General features: G+C 38.7%; 1 protein-coding gene across 6 annotated transcripts in view; it reads right to left on the bottom strand.

Moving 5' to 3' along the window:
* Positions 1-339: 339 nt before the first annotated feature.
* PPP2R3A (protein phosphatase 2 regulatory subunit B''alpha) overlaps positions 340-21,305 on the bottom strand; it is a 57,544-nt gene continuing 36,578 nt past the window's right edge. For 5 of the 6 annotated variants that reach the window (XM_053313089.1, XM_053313088.1, XM_053313087.1 and 2 more), the window contains 8 exons: positions 20,990-21,076; positions 19,719-19,875; positions 16,724-16,772; positions 15,295-15,384; positions 12,566-12,741; positions 8,852-8,970; positions 7,273-7,379; positions 340-6,130 (listed from right to left, as the gene is read on the bottom strand). In XM_053313089.1, coding sequence (XP_053169064.1) covers positions 6,034-6,130; positions 7,273-7,379; positions 8,852-8,970; positions 12,566-12,741; positions 15,295-15,384; positions 16,724-16,772; positions 19,719-19,875; positions 20,990-21,076 — 882 coding nt within the window. In that variant the 3' untranslated portion in view covers positions 340-6,033. Of the gene's footprint in view, positions 6,131-7,272; positions 7,380-8,178; positions 8,257-8,851; positions 8,971-12,565; positions 12,742-15,294; positions 15,385-16,723; positions 16,773-19,718; positions 19,876-20,989; positions 21,077-21,305 lie in introns of all 6 variants that reach the window. The other variant, XR_008320434.1, reaches the window with a different exon arrangement.

Raw genomic sequence — 21,305 nt, 5'->3', positions numbered from 1 at the left:
CTACTAATTTACCCTCCCTGAAAAACTGAAGAAGTTCCCCCAGTTCACCACAGCAAATAGCATAGTGAATTCACGGCTGATATTTTTGTTTCAAGTATAACCTCGTATACTTGAAACAGATTGAAAAATATATTGCCCACTGGGGGTGCCTCCTATCATCAAATTGTCCAACCATTCCCACCCCCACCCCCACAAACAGATTCAAGGTAGCAGGAGGATCTGTTACATCATTAATGTTATTTTAAACTCCATTCAAAAGCTCTTGCTTTTTAATTACTTTTCCCAAATACAAAAGTGTTAATTCCTGTCTTGGGTGGGGGAGAGGAAATTGAGATCCACTACTTTCAAAAATGTTTAATTGCAAAAAGGAAATTACAAAGTAAAATAGCTAAGGCAAAGCCATGCCTAGCACAAGTTATCTTTGAACTGCTTCCATCAAGTTTCACAATTTTTTGTACATCTTATTTCTGCACATCTTAACACATGATATAACAAAGCAAGTTAAAATGTATGAAAAAACATTAATTACAAGTGATGCTCCAAATTGTTTAATTCTTAGTATCTTGTACTCATAATTAAAGCTCATTTTTGCATAGTCTTAACATACTGTGACTTGAAGCTAAACACAAGGTGCCTTGGAACTCTCTGGGAACAGCTTTTATGTTAAATCCAGACGGTTAAGTTATGTAAAATTCTACAAAAATTCACTCATCAAATACTCCTTGGAATTCAGCTCAGCTGTGTGTCTTTCACGCAATACTGCCTCTTAGTGGCAGCCCAAATAAAGTAGAAAATTTTGTTACAAAATCTGTTACTGTTACACCTTCAGAAAGAACACTGGGTAGAAACTTGATACAAATTACAATATACAGTTTTCCAAACTCTGTCTCTCTCATCCCACTTTGAATGAGTGGAAAACAGATTTCTGTCCCCATTGGCTTACAAAGACATGCATCACTAATAAAGTATTGCTTGAGCCCTTTCTTGAAAGGAATTTTTGCACTATAACAAACTGAATTATCTTAACCCCTTTCTTATGAGGTAGGTGGAATTGTTTCTACTTTTCAGACACGAAAACTGATATACAGCATGAAAGAGAAGATAAACTTGTAAAATTTGGCTAAAAACATCTTTGGGTATAGAGCTGGTCTTGTGGTAGCAAGCATGCATTGTCCCCTTTGCTAAGCAGGGTCCACTCTGGTTTTCATTTGAATGGGAGACATGAGCACTGTAAGATATTCCTCTTAGGGGATGGGGCCGCTCTGGGAGGAGCATCTGCATGCTTGCATGCAGAAGGTTCCAAGTTCCCTCCCTGGCATCTCCAACAGAGGGCTGAGAGAGACTCCTGCCTGCAACTTTGGAGAAGCCGTTGCCAGTCTGTGTAGACAATACTGGGCTAGATGGACCAATGTTTTGACTTGGTATAAGGCAGCTTCCCATGTTCCTATTAAACAAGGTATTTTGCAGGAAAAAAGTCAAAAGCTGTACTAATGGTGCATAGCATAACTGGGGGGAAATATAAGGAGTCTGGCTCCTAGGTGTGCTTCAGTGAGGCTGAAATTTATTTGTTTGTTTGTTTGTTTATTTATTTATTTAATTTATTCAGTTTTTATACTGCCCTTCTGAAATGGCTCAGGGTGGTTTACAATTAAAAACAGAAACCATTAAAACCAATAACAATTAAAACAAATATAAATATGAACACCAATTAAAAAACATCTTTAAAAACAATTAAACTATCAGAACAATTAAAACCCTGAAAACCAGGTTAACATTAAAACAATTAAAACTAATTAAAAACCCTAAAAGGCCAGGCCAAACAGATGGGTTTTAAGGGCTCTTTTGAAGGTCAGTAAGGAATTAAGATTGCAAATTTCTGTTGGGAGTGCATTCCACAGCCCGGAAGCAGCTACAGAGAAGGCCCGCCTCTGAGTCGCCACCAAACGAACCGGTGGTAATGGAGACGGACCTCCGCAGATGACCGTAATGTGCAGTGGGGATCATGTAAAAGAAGTATGAAATACCTCATAAGAACTTTTTTACAGTACAGAATACTCATTTCTCCCTCCAGTGAGTTCTAATGCAAGATTTCATATAAGCAACTTCTCAATACATCATTCCTTGTCAAATGTAGTATGAAATTAATGGCCACTAATTAATTAATTAATTAACCTAATTAAGTGCCACTCATAAAACGATTCACTGGGGTTAGCTGCCCATTGACACCATTGGCCTGAAGTGTAATGCTGCTAATAATGGCCCTTACTTGTATCTGATAACAAGTAAGGCAAGTATGGCAATTTGATTACCATTATCTATTCAGATTTAAATTAAATATAATTTATGTTTAGGATGAGCTAAAGAAGTTTACTGCATGTGATCAAGACACTAGTGTAGCAGGAATTGCTATTTAATGAATTAGCAATGGTATGGGAGCTTCAAGTTATGGCAAGAGCTTTGAGCAAAGTTTGTGTGTGTGTGTTTTTATGGTGTTGGATTTGTATTCATGAGCAAATCTTCACCCATAATGCATGGTGGTGGAGATAATTTTTTTTTTTTACAATTTACTGTTCCAGTTGGGAACTGTTTAATGGGAGCACAGTGAGGTTTTCAAGAGTGGACCCAAGCTAGAGCCTTGCATGTGCTGGGCAAGATGGACACAATCTAACATTTAGACACAGCTGTATCCCATAGGCTGAGCACTGAGGGTGCTTGTTAAAAACCACTTGGATCTGGGCTGAGCAGTGTTAAGTTAAAATATTTTTAATCAGAATTTTTTTTAAAAGGTGACATATGCATGTCATTTTTACTAGAAAAACAAAAACAAAACCCAAACCACCACCTCTTTGGTTGTTTTGTCAACTATTTTGTCCAAAGTTTACTCTAACACGTAATGAACAGGTCTCTTCTCAAATAACTAAAACCAGCTGATGCACTATTGATTACTCTGTAGAGTCCAGCTTACTGATAAAATCTTAGATCCTTATTAGAGAAATTAAAAGCTGGCACAAATGCTCTGTAATAAAAATCCAGTTTAAGACATGATAAAGACTAATCATGTTTCTAGCAACTTGAGGATAGGGTTATGAGAGCCTCCATGGCTCCCATGATTTTCTATATACACAAAATTTGATTTTTTTTCATGAAAGTGTGTGTGTGTGTGTGTGTGCACGCACGCACGCATGTGTGTGTGCTTCTTTCATGAAAATTCATGCAAATACAAATAATCCATGTGTAAAAAATATTTTTAGATAATAAAATGGTGTACATAACATGGGAACCTAAATATCTTGTCTTCCAGAATAATTTGTAAACAGCTTTTTAAAAGTGATAAACCCGCTTATTGTGCCTTTTATGCAATCACAGATGAAAGGATTGCTCCATACTATTTTTCACTTACATGCAGTAGATTTTGTTTAGCTGTAACAACATTGTAGTGTTTGCTTTGCATTCAGCCTCTGATTCTAAGCTTTATCTAAGCTCCATTTAGATGGAGATGATATGGCTTTTTTTCCTGCTAGAAAGCATGTTTATTATTGCCTCAAACATACATTTCCATTCTGTTATAGAGTTTTTTTAAATTTATATTGTGTGTCCTGGAATTAAGTTATATTTAGCTTTCATAGGAGTCTTATAATTGTCCCTATTTTCAAGTTTTCCCTGTTTTAGTAACACTTGGAGGGTGAATATGCTATAAAGAATTCACCAGTGTTAAATATGAGTACAGTAGTAGTTCTTATAGTGAGCATCACAATAGGACAGTAATTAACTTCTAAAGAAAGTGGTGCTGAGATTGAAGCTTGCCTAAAAGTCACAGTCTCTGATTAGAAAGCATTTCCCCCTTTAATTCAAGATGTGTAGTGTTATGCTGGGATTACTAAGAAGCAGTGTGGGAAAGGCACTTTGCATATGCTAAGATACTTTCCCTTCTTCCCTTGCACATAGTTCAGGGCTTGAACCCTGACACTGAAAATAGATTCTGGAGCTGAGCCCTGGTGCAAATTTAGCCCTCAGAGTTAAATTGTGTATGTTGGCAATTTAAATATTTAATGTATATATATATAAAAATAATGTATAATTAAGTTTATACATAAATTCAGTAATGTATTTCCCATAATTCAATACAAGATAAATAACATCATTTTAACAATTTTTGTTTGTGGAATTTTAAGAGAACCAACATTTTCAAAAGCAAGGTGGAGACTTAAGAATCCAGAGCTAGACCGTAAAACCGTTCTGCCTGTGCAAACTACATACATATTAAAGGGGTCTGAACCAAGGCAATGCTTTGAAGATCAGGATTCAAGTCTTACTAGATTTCAAAGGAGTTTAGTACCTAATCCTAAAATCTGCTTTGCCTGCATGCATGTGCTGAGAATAGGGAGAAGTATACCAGTAGTCACATCAGAACATTAGTATCCTAGCATGATTGTGTGGTAGCATTGTAAGGACATGCATCATCATTTGGGGGCAGGTATATCAGTGCAAATGTTTAGTGTTGGGTACCAGATGTCTTTGTAAATGTTATCCATTAAGTAGAGTAGGTTCACAGTACTATACAAAAGGACCTTTGCACATGATCATTTGTTTTTGCGTTATAAATGTGCAATTGTTTCTGATCCGTAATACATAAGCTACATATCTTCCCTCAATGCTAAAGTTCTGTTGTGTGGGGAGATCACCTTTTCCCAGCACTCAAATGGCACTATTTTGTCACATGAAAAAATTGCTGCTTCTCCAAAATAAGAATACATTGGTTTTGTGATTATAATGTATAATGCTGCTGTGCAAATTTCATGGGTGCCTGTTGGATATTACTTGTATTCTAAAACATTTTTAAATGTCATATAATAGCCTAGGCATTGGGGAAGCAAGGGGGTTACACAACACAATTCTCATCACAACCTGCATCCACCCTTGGCTATTATGTGACATTTTAAGAACATGTTAAACCATGTTTTATGTTTCCCTGTTGTACAAATTAGATCATTTAGGGGTGTGTGTGTGTGTGTGTGTGTGTGTGTGTTTTAAGGACTACTGGCAAGGCTTGGGGAAAATCTAGTCAAATTTCACTGCAGTCTTCTGATCTTGTCTAGTAAAGTTTGCTGCCCTATAGGTTTGGGAAGACTACATAACCTATTTCTTCCAGCACTAAAGTTTTCATACAGCTATTTTCTAAACTAAAAGGAAGGCGAACAACAGTTTTGCTAAAAGGAAGAACTATGCTATCTTTTACAGCAGTACTCTGGGATTATTCCCTGAAGCATCTGCTTGGTTATCTGGGGATAAGATATAGTGCCACTGTCTTTCTAAAGACATCTTAGGAATATTGCACTCACTAAAGCTGAACATGCAGCATGAGTTTACTGCTCATTTTGACTATGCAGGGAAGCCTTAAGGGAAAGGGAAGGTTTCTGCCATGAAGAGCGGCAGTGAAAACCAAGCAGATGGTCTTTCAACAATTAAGCTGTTGAAAATCAAGAAATTTAAACTGGATTGAAACAAATTCTCAAGACAATCTCTGAAACCATACTAATTTGATAAACTCTCATTGGGGTTTATTTTGTGATACTTAGAGTGCTGAAGCAACCTGGAAATACTTCTGGAAACAGCATGTAGTGTGGCTTTCATATTCATCAAAATGTATGTCACTGCACAATTATGTAACATTTTTAAAAATTGAAGGTATAGTTTCTAACTTTACAAAGGAGGGAAAATAATCTATAATGAGGGAAAACAAAGAATGTCTTGAAATTGTTTTACATTCTTCATTTTCTTTAACTTGTGGTGCATTTTTGTGCTTTGTTGTGAGGTGCAGCCTTTCTTCTTTGCTTAGTTTCTAAACATATCTGCACAAACATACTGCCACATACATCAGCATAATCATTTCTGGAAATTACCATACTGCAGAAGCATGTTAATTTTTTTTTTAAAAAATGTGTTGTATTAAATGTTGGTTGTGGCATTACAGAACAAAAATTAAGTAATTTGTGAAATATAAGAAGTGACTTAGTGACACATCTAATACATATTTTATGCTGAAATATCTGAGATAACTAATTTGTCTGACTTTTCTCCAATTTCAGGTGGAGATAAAAGTTCATCTGTTTCATAGTCATCATCAAAGGATCTATAAAAAAAGAAGAAAGATATGAAGAACACAGATGGTTTATATGTTGGGTTCTAAGTGTGTACAGTTTAATGCAAGGCCAGATCATCTGCTGTTCATCGAGGCCGCTGTTCATCTGCGGACTGCAACAGCCTCTACATCTGATAATATCAGAGCTGCAGTGAGAACTCATCCACCCTGACTTCACTCAAGGACATGCCAGCGCAAACTTGGCACCTCCTTTAATCGTTTGAGGAGTGATCATCCTCCAGATCATCCCTCTATACATGCTACAAAGCCCTGTTTAATCAGCGTCCATAGTTCAGTTTTTAATGGATGAAGAAATGTAATACAAAACCTTGAGGCACCTCAAAGATGAACAGATCTATTGTGGCATATGTTTTCATGGACTACTGGAACCCACTTAATCAGACTGTGCTGTCGAGTCGGTGTAAATTCCTAGCTATCACATTCCATGTTATTTTCTTGGTAGAATACAGGAGTGGTTTACCAGTGCCGCCTCTTGTGCAGTATGAGATGATGCCTTTCAGCACCTCCCTATATCGCTGCTGCCCAAGATAGGTGACTACAAATGTATTTGCTAGGCACAGTTTGGGAAGCACACTGGTGGGGATTTGAACTAACAGCCTCTTGCACTCTAGGCAAGCTGCTTCCCCACTGCACCACCGCAGCTGATATCAGATGCATGATGTGTAATTCTCAATTGGCAAGCACTTTTGGGGGGTATAGAGACTAAAATGGCAAATGGGACAAATGGCCACGAAATGCAAGAGTTAGGTAAATGTGTAACAGCAAACATATTAATGGCCAATTGATCTCATGGTTTACCATTTTTCCCCTCCATGCCCATCTGTATGTATGTTATATAATATATATACCAAATGACTCTAAGCATACAAAGCCTTATGTCCAATAAATCTAGCTCAAACACTCTATAGGCATTGTCATTTAGTTATATTTTATATGCCTAATTTGGTTATTTAGTGATTTGTCAGATTCTTACTATTACTATTTCTTGGTTTTTAAAAAGCTTTATCTTCTTGATTTTGTTTCAGAATAATTTTTTATCTTCAAACATGTGTTTGGAGGATTCTGGGACTAATTAATAATCTGCTGTTATAATATTCTCTATAAACACCCACCCTTCTTGTAACTGTTCAGTGCCAGACTCTTCAGCAACTAGGATTTCATACTCCTCAGCAGCATATCTGTCCCAGTCAGAAGGTTCAGGGCCATCATTCTCAACATCCTAAACAAATGTATGAGTAGGAAATAAATATTAAACACACCAAGTCCTCTATCAAAAGCAGAATGATGACTTATGTAACTTCAACAGCTGGAGTGTTTTAATACCAAAAAACTAAATACATATTTATGAATAGTCTCCTCATGCATAAAAATGCTTAGTTTATGCATAAACATTCCTGCTAATTATCTCTATCTGCAATAAACTTCAAGCAACACATTAAATTTATGCACTCCACCATACAAAACAACTGAAAACTATGGAAGGAAGGAGGAAGGCAAACTAATTATTCTTCTTATATCACATCTGTTGTATGTTTATGCATATATTTGCACATATACATGCAAATCTAGAGATGCTCACACATGGACCCCCATTCATTTTAATGGAAGAACCCAACCCACAGATACAAGAAAATACAAATTGGGGACCCTGCTTGGAAACAAAGCATACATTGCTTCTGCATGAGATCAGTGGATTGAGGTGAGCATGTTTATGCCATTTATATTAAAAGTACACTAGAAGAGCATCACTCTGTTCTATGAAATTGCTTAAATTAAAAAATAATGAAGATAAGATTGAAATTCCCTATCACTGGGATTTTTCTTTAATCAGGCGAATAACTGAGTTGGTTTAAAGTTGCTAATCCTCTCTCTTGCTGTCCCTTCCAGCTCAAATAATTTTATGGCTGATAATATTTAAATTATTGAGTGCATTTTTATTGTAAATCACCCAAAGGTGAATTTGGGGCAGTGTATAAATATACTAAATAAAATAAACAAATATAAGCCATACAGCCTACCTAATAACTTTCATTGCCAAAGATCAGATGGGATGTTTCATGACCTCAGACTCCTGTGTCTTTGTTCTTCTGAAATATCTACATAAGTACTCATTACTGATAGTTGAATATAGATTTTTGTTAAATATTTGTGTGTGTTGCTTATTTAGCAATGTCATTTTAGTGGATAAGGAAGAATATGTGACGGGCTAATGATACCAAGCTGGCGTGACCGTAATTATTTAATCTATGCATAAAGGGCAGAAATGCCTAACTATGGCTTTATAAGCAGAGAAATTGTTTTGAGGGCTGGGCTATAATGATAGAGTGTGCTATAACATTCCCTTATTCCTGGCCCCAATCTATCCCACAGGGTTGTTGTGAGGATAAAAGGGGAGGAGCGGAGACCTTGTATGCCATCCTGAACTCCTGGAAAGAAAGGTGGGATATGAATATAAGTATTAATAGTTACTAATATCAGGTGCAGATACTGCCTTAATTTATTCTCTCTGCTTCTACATGTCCCTCCTGGGCTTATCAGGCATGTGTTTAGGGAAAGAGATGTTCTTTCATATGTTTTGTAGAACCAAACACTTTTCACTTAAAATGCCAAGGGGAGCTTCAGGAAGGCTTTCACCTTGTTTCCCTTTTGTACTATTTTTCTTCAGAGCCATCACTGTTTTGCAATTTGTACCTTTTGCACAGCAAATGGATCCCGTTGTTCATTGTCGAGGTACTTCTCCAGGTTAAAGAAAGTGTTGTAAAATACATGAGCCATTCGGCATCTCTTCAAGTCTCGCAGTGTTACCCTTCCTGCAGAACCAGCACATGTTATTTTACTAACAGTTCTGAGTATGGGGGCATCAAGGTCTCGAGTTCACATGTCATATGACAACTAGTATTGAAGCATTTGGAAGGGAGATGATTTATTTTAGGCCATGTTTAATCCTTTTAGGGTATCTAATTTCAAAACAGTTTGATTGCTCTTGGTTTGAATCAGTCAGTGGTAACTGTGAATGATAACTGAATGTTTGCCACAAACCCTTTCCATGTATTACCAATGGCATGCAAAATTCCAATGACAAGCAAATGACAAGCAAATCAGATGAACTGTGTGTGTTAGGAGAAGTGAGCCTCAATCTGGAATCTTAAAAAGTAGCCCCAGTGAGCAGGGTGATTTCATGTACTGGGCTTGACACAACTGCTGACAGGAATTGAGGGCCTGAGTGTAATGAATGTATTCAAAATGCCAGTCACTGAAAGCTGATTTAAATGGGTTGATTAAAAAAAGAGACTTTAAAAATAAGCCTCTGTGGACAGGTTTCCCCACAACTCCTTTCAGAGTGATGAGATGTGGTGACTTTGCAGTTCAGATCTATGGTGAGGGACTAATCATGTTGTCACACATTTGGAAGGACTATATCATAAATGTATTTTTATTGACTCCATTAGCATGTCTATACATTTGAATCTCTGTGCCTACTTGTGTTGAAATACTCTGCGACTAGTAGCTCCCAGGCTTATCTGAAATAGCTCTTCAGAAGTTTGGGTTTCCCTTTTCCCTCCTTTCCCTGATTGGTTGGCTGAGTGGGGATGTGTCAGCAACTTCAATCAATATATCTCTCACTCTCTGGGTTGCTCCTGGTTGCTCTTGCCTATGACATTGACATATGGGGTGGGGGAAGAGGGAGGTGAGAATTGTGGGGGGAAGTGTTTTTCTGAAGGTCTCAAAAACAAGGAGTGTATTTTTGTATGGAGGGTAGACTGTCATAGTTTTTGCATCTGCCTGTTTTTTTGTTTTTTGTAATTGACAGGTCTGGCTAATCTTTACTGCAGCCTAAAAAGTAAAGAAATAACACTTGCAGTCAGTAATGGCTCTCTTGTGTAAAAGAAAAGGGGGAGAGGGGAGAGAACTAAGCCTTAGAAACTGTCAGCAAAATAAGGTTATAGTGATGTGTGGTACTGGCAGGAAGAGGCAGTTCTTGATAGTAAGCCTCGCTGTAACATTTTAGTTTAACTTGTAAGGCTGTGGTCATATTGAGTTACTTGGGTAATAAGTAAAAATGCATAGATCAGACTGTTCATCTGCTTTTGTTGCTGAAGTGGTAGGGCTTAGAGTATGATTGCTTATATGCAACCCTATGCACAATTATATGTCTGGACAAGTATCTCTCCAAGCATCAGTTCCCCATCTCTAGAATGGGGCTTTGATCAATAATGCTGACACAACCTTTCTCTTTAAAATCTGCAAAATTTTAAAAATCTACTTTTGGATTAAATAGCTGGCCTTGAGCTTCTCTTTCAGCCTCAGTGTTCCTCATCTGTTAAATGAGGAACATTTGGCCTCTCAAATGGCCAGCAGAACTAAACAAAGACCTGATCAAAGGACTTTGTTTAGTTCTGCTGGCCATTTGAGAGGTTTTGATGTTAAAATCCCTCCTCCTGTAGAGAGAGATTTTTAACTAGGGATGTGCGAACCGGTTCGAACTCAAACTGGTTTGAATTTGAACCAGGGTGGTTCGATGGTTTGAATTCGAACCAAACCAGCCATCAGGTTCGAGCTGCAGGTTCGAATTCGAACCAAACTGGGTTCAAACCAGTTCAGACCTCCAAAAATGGGTGGGGTGGTAGCTGACACCCATGGGTACTTACCTTCCAAACCCAAAAGCAATCGGACACTCATATGATTTTTAAATGAATTTTTAAATTTTTTCTCTCTCATAGGGTATAATGGGACTCGAACCAGCCCATTATTTCTGTCTTATGTCTTTAAGGTTAATAATGAGAGTGGATTCATGGTTTGTCATTGAAAACCTTATATGCTACCAAAGAATCTACACTCAGAACACTTCAGAAACAACAAAACCCAGTACCCCAGGGGTTAGCAACTTATGGGGGTGGTTAGCACCCTCTGTTCACTACACCACCACTCTTTGGGCCACCCCAGCACCCCACAATTGGCTTTAAGGTTTTTCTCCATAGGGAAGAATGGAGGTTTCAGCAGCCCCATAACTGCACTTGGGGGGTGCTGGGGTGGCCCAGAGCGAGGGTGCCAACCACCCCCATGGGTTGCTAACCCATGGGGTACTGGGTTTTGTTGTTTCTGAAGTGTTCTGAGTGTAGATCCTTTGGTAGCATATAAGGTTTTCAATGACAAACCATGAATCCACTCTCATTGCTAACCTTAAAGACACATACACTTCAAAAATCACTTAAAAATCAGCCTTTTGCCCAATTCCTTTCAAATAATTCTGATAGCTTCCTTGGCCACCTTGGGAACTACCATCCACCACACTCCACTCTAGAACACCCCTTTCCCCCTGACGTGAAGCTATACATTTGCTGCAATCCTCATTATACCCTGTGAGGAATTCTAAAATAATTTAAAAATTCACCAATAATGAGAGGAGTGTCCGATTGCCTTGGAGCTTTGTGGGTGGTAGGTACCCCTGGGTTTCTACAACCCACCCCACTTTTGTGCCCCTAGGTGCTCCACAATAGTGGATATGGGCTGGTTCGGGTCCCATTATACCCTATGAGAAAAATAATTGGAAAATATTTCAAATATTCATAAAAAATCATAGGGGTGTCCGATTGCTTCAGGGTTTGCATGGTTATTGGCACCCATGGGTGTTCCACAATAGGAAATAATGATCTGGTTCGAGTTCTATTTAACCCTATGAGAAAAAAATAAAAATAAAATTCAAAAATTCATTTAAAAATCGTATGAGTGTCCGATTGCTTTGGGGTTTGGGTGGCAGGTACCCCTGGGTGCCAGCTACCACCCTACCAATTTTTGGAGGTCTGAACCAGTTCAAAACAGTTCAAATTTGAACTGGGCAAACCGGTTTTGTGCACATCCCTATTTTTAACAAGCTGCCATTTTGTAACTGGCTCTGCATCCTCAAGTCATCATTTCACATTGGTAGCTCCTAAGGCTCTGGCAAAAACAAACACCCCCAAAGTCTCCCAAAAGCCTTATATCTGCCCACTCCTGTACAAGGTTATACACATTACTGCTAAACTGATAATTGTTTATATGAGAAATTAAGGTTCCTCAAACACCTAGAGGGCTAAGAGGAAATCTAGTTTGGGATGGTGGCATCCAATAACAGAGTTTGCGATTTTAAAACTTTAATCAGGAAACTGGCTGCAAAACCTAGGAGGTCGCTCTTTGGTCCAAGGCCTCAACACTGAGAGAGGGAAAAACTTTTTCTTTTGACTGCTTGCATCAAGCGTGCGTGTGGTGAACCCGTCCAGCTAATCAGCTGCTATGAACACAAACAAATGATGGCGACAGAATATGACAACACTTTAAGAGCAGCATAGAGATTAAATATACAGTATGACAATGTAACAAATAATTTGTCAGCAGTGTAGAGGGAGACTTTTATAAAATGGGCCTTACCCTCACACTCTGGCTTTACTAGATCAAGCATTTGGCACAATAAATCATGGAATGGCAATGGCTCAATGCCCATGGATTCCATCCTCTCACACTGTTCTTCATAAAAATACTCCAGTTCATACATGGAAAGCATGCCATCCCCATCCAAGTCCATGCACCGGAACCAGTATTCAATACTAAAGAAAGAGAAAAATGAGTCAGATTTGTTTGTAGTAATGTTGGGACAAGCAATGTTTTCTAACAAAGAGCTCTTATTGAGATGGCTTTCATGCACACACTGAAGCTTTGTTTGGACTCCTTCCTGTATAATGGCTTGCACTGGAAAGTGGTATCTAAAAATTCAGAACATGAGCTAAAACTGAAAATGCCTTCAGTTGTTCAGTAGATCAGATTGCACCCTATCCCAACAGGGCTTTCACTGCAAGGTTACAAGGTCTTGGTCATGTAGGAGAAATCTTTACAGTTAGCAGACAAAGGTATGACGAAACTCAGAATACAGAAGCTGAAGATTTGAATTTGTGAAATGTTTTTGTTGTGAGGATAATGGTTGGAACGGCTCGCCTAGGAAATTCTCACCCACTTGCAGCCTCTTCATTTTACCTTCATGATATGGTAACCTCTGCAGTATGGCTCCTTTCCTCATTGTAAAGTAATGTCAGAAGACCTGGGCTGCATGGGAAGAGCCAGACTGCAGTCCCTCCCCATGACAACCATGGTAATTTCCATGCTCTCAGCACTGGAGGGCCTTCTATGCCACAAAAGTAATACCAGAAGTGGCCATCAAATATCAGTTTGCTGCAGCTTAGTAGTTAGAGATGCAGATATTATACAAGATGTTAGAACAGAAGATTGCATAGTATTACATCGTACAGTATCAACGTGACACAAGTAGTGTAACACCACAGGAAAAAAAATTAAAATTGGCTAACAAGCTGTGCAGCCTTACAATAATGGAATATTTTTAAAAAGACAGAACTATTCCTGTTGAAGAAGCTGATTAGGCTAATGGCACCATTGTGAAGGCATTTTGCAGAACAAGGGCATTTTGCCTACCCCTTCCAAACAGCCTCTGGGGCTAGCTTGCAAAATTTGCTTAGGTGTGAGTATACTTTCCCCATCCTGCTTAAACAACTACAGTTTTAAATGATGGACCTTTCCTTACTGTTACAGAATGAGCTATGTTGCCTGCAAAAGTTGCTTTTCTGAACATCAAGCTCATTCACTATACCCAGTTTTCCTTCTGTAAATATGTGTTTTTTTTTAAATTAACTATTTGCAGTTCCCCAATCCCAATGGTTTGCAGACCAGCCTTGATATATTTCACACCCTCCTTGCTCACACTCCAATTCCAAACTCTCCATTATGACAGGGAGAAATGACAATCATTACTGGGAGAACTGACAACTCCATATTAAAAAAAATACTGTAAGCCAGTTGGTAGATAGACAAACAAGTAGTTCTGGTAAGAACTAACCTGCCTACTTTCCTTCCACTATCTCTACAACTGGACTAAATTTGGTCCAAAATGGTTAGGCAGTTCACAAGTTAGCCCACTTGCACCTCAAGCATTCATGCATCCACCATTCTGAATTGGGGTAGATTACATCAGCAAAAACTATGCTGCTGAAGTGTCCCTGTTTGTCCCTACAGCGGTAGTAAATTTCGGTTAGGTGGTTCATAAGTTAGCCCAGTTATACCTCAAATGTTCATGCATCTGCTATTGTGAATGGAGTAGATGACATCATCACAAACTACGCCATTGAGGTGACCCTATGGATCACTATGGATCACTAAGGAGAGGAGAGCTGGTCTTGTGGTAGCAAGCATGACTACAACTATACTGACATCAGTTCAAATTGGTTAGACAGTTCACAGGTTAGCCCACTTGTACCTCAAACATTTATACATCTGCCATCTTGGACTGGGGTGGATGACGACATCACAAACTACGCCACTGAGGTGTGCCTGTATGTCCCTACAACTTTACCCAATTTAGTTCATATTGGTCCAGGCATTGCTAAGTTGATGGGAAGGACAGCTGGTCCTGTGGTAGCAAGCATGACTTGTCCCCTTAGCTAAGCGAGGTCTGCCCTGGTTGCATATGAATGGGAGACTTGATGTGTGAGTACTGGAAGCTCTTCCCCTACAGGGGATGGAGCTGCTCTGGAAAGAGAAGAAGGTTTCAAGTTCTCTCCCTGGCTTCTGATAGGGCTGAGAGAGATTCCTGCCTGCAACCTTGGAGAAGCCGCTGCCAGTCTGTGAAGAATACTGAGCTAGATAGACCAATGGTCTGACTCAGTATACGGCAGCTTCCTATGTTCCTATGTATGATGAGGGGGACACATGGATATCCAACATGCACAGAATGCTTGGTGATCTCATAAGCTTACTTTCCTTAAGGAAAGTAGGCTAAAAAGGGGGGAAAGAAAACAAACATTTGAACATACAAAGGCTTCTAAGGAAAGGGAGGGATAGGAAGAAGATGGAGAAAAGAAAACCTAGGTGGGGATGAGGAAGCGATGAGTCCAATAGAACTTTAAGGATCTGCTCTTATTTTAATGTAGCAAAGAATTGTAAAGGAAAATTGAATAAGTCCATACACTCATTTTTGCTGCACTGATCTCTGTGGCTTCTGGACTTTGCTATATTATGTAAGGTATATAACTTACTACAACTATTTGTATTTTGATACAAATCCCTTTGCTTCCCTTATCTTATCGGTGACTTACCTTGTGGGGCTTCTTTTGTCTTCTTCAGAGATCAAAAGCCATACAAAGTCTGCATAGCTCATCTGGTTCTCTTGATGTACTTGAATTCCTCTGAAATACATAGGAAATATGTGGTGAAACCCCAAGCCATGATGCACATAAAAATAACCAAAGGCAGATTACAAAAAATCACTCAAGTGCAAGTTGGGGGAAATTGTCAGAAATTATAATACATCTCAGAGCTTCAGTTTCCATTCATTAGAGCCTAGAAATATGCTGTTGACTTCCTCCCACATTCTCTGAGTAACAATACTAAATGAAATAATATTACAGAGAGCAGATCAGGAGTCTTATCACCAGTGTGATGATCAAAGTAGTTCCTGTTCTCTCAGCATCAGAATTTTTGGGTTGAGTTTATAAAACCACCCTCGGAGAGACCACATTACTCCTTTACTGATGGAGCTACACTGGCTGCCAATAGGCTTCCGGACAAAATACAAAGTGCTAGTTAAATGGCTTAGGTCCTGGGTATTTAAGAGAGTGTCTTCTTCACTATGAGCCCCACCACCCATTGAGGTAATCTGAAGAGGTCCGTCTCCAGTTGCCACCAACTCGTTTGGTGGCTACACAGAGACAGGCCTTCTCGGTCGCTGCCCCGAGATTGTGGAATGCGCTCCCTGCTGAGATACAATCCTCCCCATCAATGGCAATTTTTAAAAAACCATCTGAAAACCCATCTTTTTGCCCAAGCTTTCTCAGTTTTTAAAAATTATCTGTTTTAATTTTATGGTTGATTTTAAACTGTTGATTTATTTTAACTTTTATAGGTGTTTTAATTGTTTTATGTTAACCACCCAGAAACGAAAGTTTGGGCAGTATATAAGTTTGAATGAATGAATGAATGAATGAATGAATTAATTAATTAATTCATGTTGGGCAAAAGTCTGTGTGGTGACTTTCCCCTGCCATTCTCTCCTAGTAAAACCTCCTTGTGAATGTATACACCGTATACACAGCTCAATAGCAGAGAACATGCTTATCACGTCCTAAGCTCAATCCATAATATCTCTGGTTGAAAAGAATGTATTCTGGATGTAAGGCAGAAATCACTGCTTGAGAGTTTTGGACACAGGATGTGCCCAAAGCTCATTTTCACACAAGACTAAAAAGAGCATTCAATCTTCTCTTTCACTTTTTCTTTATGATTTCTATTCATGAGTGAGAAGATAACCTTCAGAAGAAGAAAAAACCCAATGTATACGGCAGCCAATGTGGGTTTTATACTTGCATTAACGGATTTAATACAAAGCCAATGCAAGCTGCCCATGTGAAAACACCCTTAGACAATAAAGAAAAGGGTCTCCACCCTGAACTGGTCTTGCTGGACCCTATCCCAGTTCTTCCCTGCAATATTACATTTCCCCATTTTTGATTGTTTCTAGTTACTTACCGAAGCACAGCTCCAGTGAATATTCTCTCTATAATCCTGACTGATAGAGCTGAAGATGAAGAAACAGGAATTAGGAATAGTTGATATTATTGACTGAAAACTACATATGCTATAGTTCATATAATTGCTGCTTTTTCCTACACAAAAGTGATTTCAGTGCAGAAAAATCATCTGTGAAGTGGCTTTTGATCTTGATTAAAGCCAAGAAGAAAATTATTTTCCTCATTAGCTTGCATATTTCCATCAACCACAGAATTAAATGAAAATGTACTTGTAGAGGTTAGAGTTAGAGCAAGATTTGGAATGGTGAAGGGATTGTTTGGATTTGGTTCCTGTTCATAGTTTGTTTTCACACAACTTCTCCTACAACCCGGCGGCAGCCAAGTTGGTCTCTGGTCATCTAGGAGAGACCATATTACTCGTGTGTGGAAAGAACTACACTGGCTGCCAATACGTTTCTGGGCAAAATACAGGGTGCTGGTTATTACCTATAAAGCCCTAAACAGCTTAGGCCCTGGGTATTTAAGAGAATGTCTTCTTTACTGTGTGCCCCATCACCTGTTAGATCATCTGGAGCGGTTTGTCTGCAGTTGCCACCAACTTGTCTGGCGGCTGCTTGGGAACGAGCCTTCTCCATTGCTGCCCCTGGACTTTGGAATTTACTCCATGTTGAAATAAGAGCCTCCCCCATCTCTAGCAACTTTTAAAAAGGCACTGAAGACACATGTATTCAACCAGGCTTTTGATTAGATTTATAGTCTTAATATTTGTAATGCTGGGTTTTAAATGATTTTAATGTTAATGATTTTAATTGTTTAATTGATTTGATGTTTAAATGATTTGAATTGTAAACTGCCCAGAGATGCAAGTTTTGGGTGGTATAGAAATATGTTTCAAATTAAAACAAATAAATAAATAAATACAAGCTTAGCACATAGCAGATACTGCTCTGAGTTTAGCTACCCTTTAGATGCTTCAGCAACTGCAGCCTGAATAAGGAAAAGACATCTCCATTCCAGTTTGTACTGAAGTGTGGGCTGCTTTGTTGCATGTTTGATGTCCCTACTATTGCACTGTGCTGTAACTGATCCTGAATGCATCCATGTGTTTGGGTGAGAACACACTGAGGCCAGGCTTGGGTTGAGGGTGGAGGGGAGAAGTTGCTCCTTGGCATGATTTGTGCACAGAGAAGAACAGAAAGGTGAGCAGGGCTTGTGGAGGGAGAATTGCTGCCATAAGGATGTGACTTCTCCTGGGCCAGTGTCAGTTGGGCTTTAGCTGGGTCTGGAAATGTGCTTTCTCTTTATTTGACATTTGGTCCAAGAATTCGACATTTACAAGATTCTGCAAAATTCTGTGCTAGGCAGCTCAATTTGGGCAACGCAACACACACTGCTATAACATTTTGGAATGACTTACTATTCATACATTTAAAGCCCTGAGGGCTTTCGGTGAGTAGTCAATGTAATATAGGTAAAGGCCATAATTTCAGTATAGAAACCTTTGTTTCTAAGAAAAGCAAATGGTTTGTTTAGGATAAAGCGGTTTTCCTTTTCTGTGTCAGGTCTGTTTATGCTGCAATCGCCAACATCAAGACTAAGGAAGCACCACTGCTACTAACAGTGTTAACTAATTCAGCACTGGTGTTGCTACATGGGGGAAGCAAATTTAGATGATCTCCCCTTCCTCTGGAAGTACTCTATGCCACATGGAAATATGTCCCTGAGGGTTGTACAGCAGTCAGACATATTTTAGTGTGGTGCAGAGCATTTATGGGGGAAGGGGAGGTTGGGAATATTCCTCTCTCCTGTGTGCGTGCTGGTGCTGCTTAAGTTGGGAACTCAAGGGAGGTGCCACCACTTCTCATATAGCACCTGCACTTGCTTCATCTGGATGTTGGCCTTGACACTCCTCCCCCTCAAATCCAATCCTTGCTGGTTTCCCTCATTTTCACTTTCTTGTCCTTTGTTTATCTACTTTGTTGCTCCATTGTTACATAAAAGTAGCTTATGGTTATTGGAAGAAAAAAACACTATAAACAAGCATTTTCCTCACAATACAAACTCTGCATAGACACAGACAGCAAAGTTAGAGAAGACAGCCAGAGGTGGTGTAGCTGTGGCAGTCAATGAAAGACTTGGGGAATGAGGCAAGCTGTCAGATAGGGGGAGCTGGCTTTCCCACTCTTTTCCTAATAAGGTAAAGCTTTAGAAGTTTCTGGATAGTGGATCTGTGCAGGGGCAAATTCCATGTGTGATGCACAGAGACCATGAAGAAGAATTTATGGTTACTCTTTGAATAGCCTCAAGCAAGTGTGTGGGGAAAGTTAATAGCTGCCAGTCTGCTGGGCATTCTTTTTTTTCCTTTTCCATAAAACAGGTAATATGGTACATTTCCATCTCAATGTCGCCTCTAAAATTGCCATAGTTTGAACTACTTTATTCAGTGCTCTGTCTGAACCTGCATGTTCTAGGGGTAATAAATGTGATGGTTTGTTTCCCTAACATTAAGAAATGGACAGCAGGGACCAGGGATGGTTTTAGGGCTAGGTGAGACACCCAAGGAAACAGGAATCTGCAACTCCCCCCTCACACACAAAATTAACTCCCTGTTTTACCCAAATATTTGAAAAACTGTAGAGATGTTAAATCGTACATGAGCGCTTTGCACATCACTATAGTTTAATATGCATTTGTCCCAGGTTCTCTTTGACTGCACTTTTGTACAGCTTGACACTAAAGGGCCATTGCATAGCAGATCATAGGCTTTAAGGGAGAGTTCCCTTAATAGTGAAAGGGTTCAGCTCTCATCTCCTTTTGTCAGTACTTTGACACTCCAAGAAGTGATAAAGGAGCACCTGGTACTGCTGATCCATTTCTTATCACCATTGCACAGCGCAGCTGTGCTGCATCAATAGGCTTCTGCTTTCTCCAAGAATTTTTAATCCATATAATTACCAACAGCCAGTGCTTCTCTTGCTTTTGACTCTACTTACCTTGATCATTGTATCTAGCCAGATCTTTCTGGTTGATGTAGAGGTCGTGGTCAGTGTCCAATTCCCAGAATTTACAGTAAATGACATAGAAGTGCTCATAGGAAAAATAATCAGTGATTTGATTTATGTCTTCCTCTTCTTCTAAGAGGGCTAAAGTCTGAAAAGGTGATAATAAATTAATTCTATATAGAAGGTGCTAACCATAAATTCTGATTATAATTATGTCTTGTGTCAAACTTTATTATTATTTCCTATGTTCTAAGCTGCAAAAGAACTGAATGAAGCCTTAAAAGTTTACCTTGTTATTTTAATTTTTAAAGTCGCAAACCAGTAAAATCATTTCAACTCCTACATGAAGCTTATTCTGAGACTCCCATATGATAAAATATACTGAACTACTGGGATATTTTTTCTATTTATGTACAAGTGTTTTTATTATGAACAATATAGGATGTTGGGCTCCTCTCCAGATAAAACAATATTTGTATAAAATAAAGCTTATGGCTGATTTTAAATTGTTGCATTGTTTTAACATTTTATGAGAGTTTTAATTATTTATGTTAACCGTCCAGACATGAAAGTTTGAGCAGTATAGACGTTTAATAAATAAGGATGATCTACAGCTGTGCTTCCTAAACTTATTCTTAATTATTTTATTTATTTATTATTTATTTGATTTATATACTGCCCTTCCAAAATGGCTCAGGGCGGTTTACAATTAAATACAATTACAATTACAATTAATACAATTACAATTGGTATATGGCCATTCATTTCTATTGGACCTCTCTCTAAAGTGCTTGAATTCCATAGTACACACTCAGGACTCCATCCACACAGATGCTACTTTATGTCACAGTAGCTGAGGACAGAATGAACATTTCTTTTAGTTTGAGACCTACTGTCTGGAAGATTCCAAATCAGCTACCTGGTTGTACTATTTTACAAAAAACATTGCTACATAGGCTATGAAAACAGAAATAAAACCATCTGATGTAGTTTTCTATCCAAGGAAAAGAAAAACTCTAGTTATATTGTCACTGGTGGTGCTATCTGGCCCTTTCAGTCCTTGTGGAGGCCTATCTTGCATCTTTCAATTTGCAGCTGCAGCAGCAGCAAATTGCCTAGCTGTCCAGAGAACACTTTATTTGTATGAACTTCTGCTAAATTGAACTCTAGAAGTGAAACCTCTGGAGTTTCACTGGAGAATGGGAACAAAAAGGGTTTTAAAAAACAATCATTGCCCATATGACTCTAAAACATTCGCATACTTGCAGAAAGTTACTTTTCCTCAACTCTGTTAGAGATATTTTCCCAGACCAGGATCTATTGACCGTATAAAATATTCTTTGAATAACCTGAAAGAATACAAAAATGATTTGCAAATCAGAAGTGAACTCATTCTTAGGGGAAACTTAAACATGCTCAAAGCCCCACAAATATTAAGTGCTATTTCTGATAGTGGCTTGTAATAAAAAGAATAAAGTAGACTAATATGGGTGGGCAACAGAAATATGCACACAGTCTAAGGATTCAGAAATACCTGAATTTTTCAATCAATTAAAATATAGTAGTTATATCCTGCCC

The sequence above is a fragment of the Hemicordylus capensis genome, chromosome 3 (assembly GCF_027244095.1).
Source record: "Hemicordylus capensis ecotype Gifberg chromosome 3, rHemCap1.1.pri, whole genome shotgun sequence".
Classification (NCBI taxonomy): domain Eukaryota; kingdom Metazoa; phylum Chordata; class Lepidosauria; order Squamata; family Cordylidae; genus Hemicordylus; species Hemicordylus capensis.
Note: the sequence above shows the minus strand (reverse complement) of the source record. Positions and strands in the feature narration are given on the sequence as shown.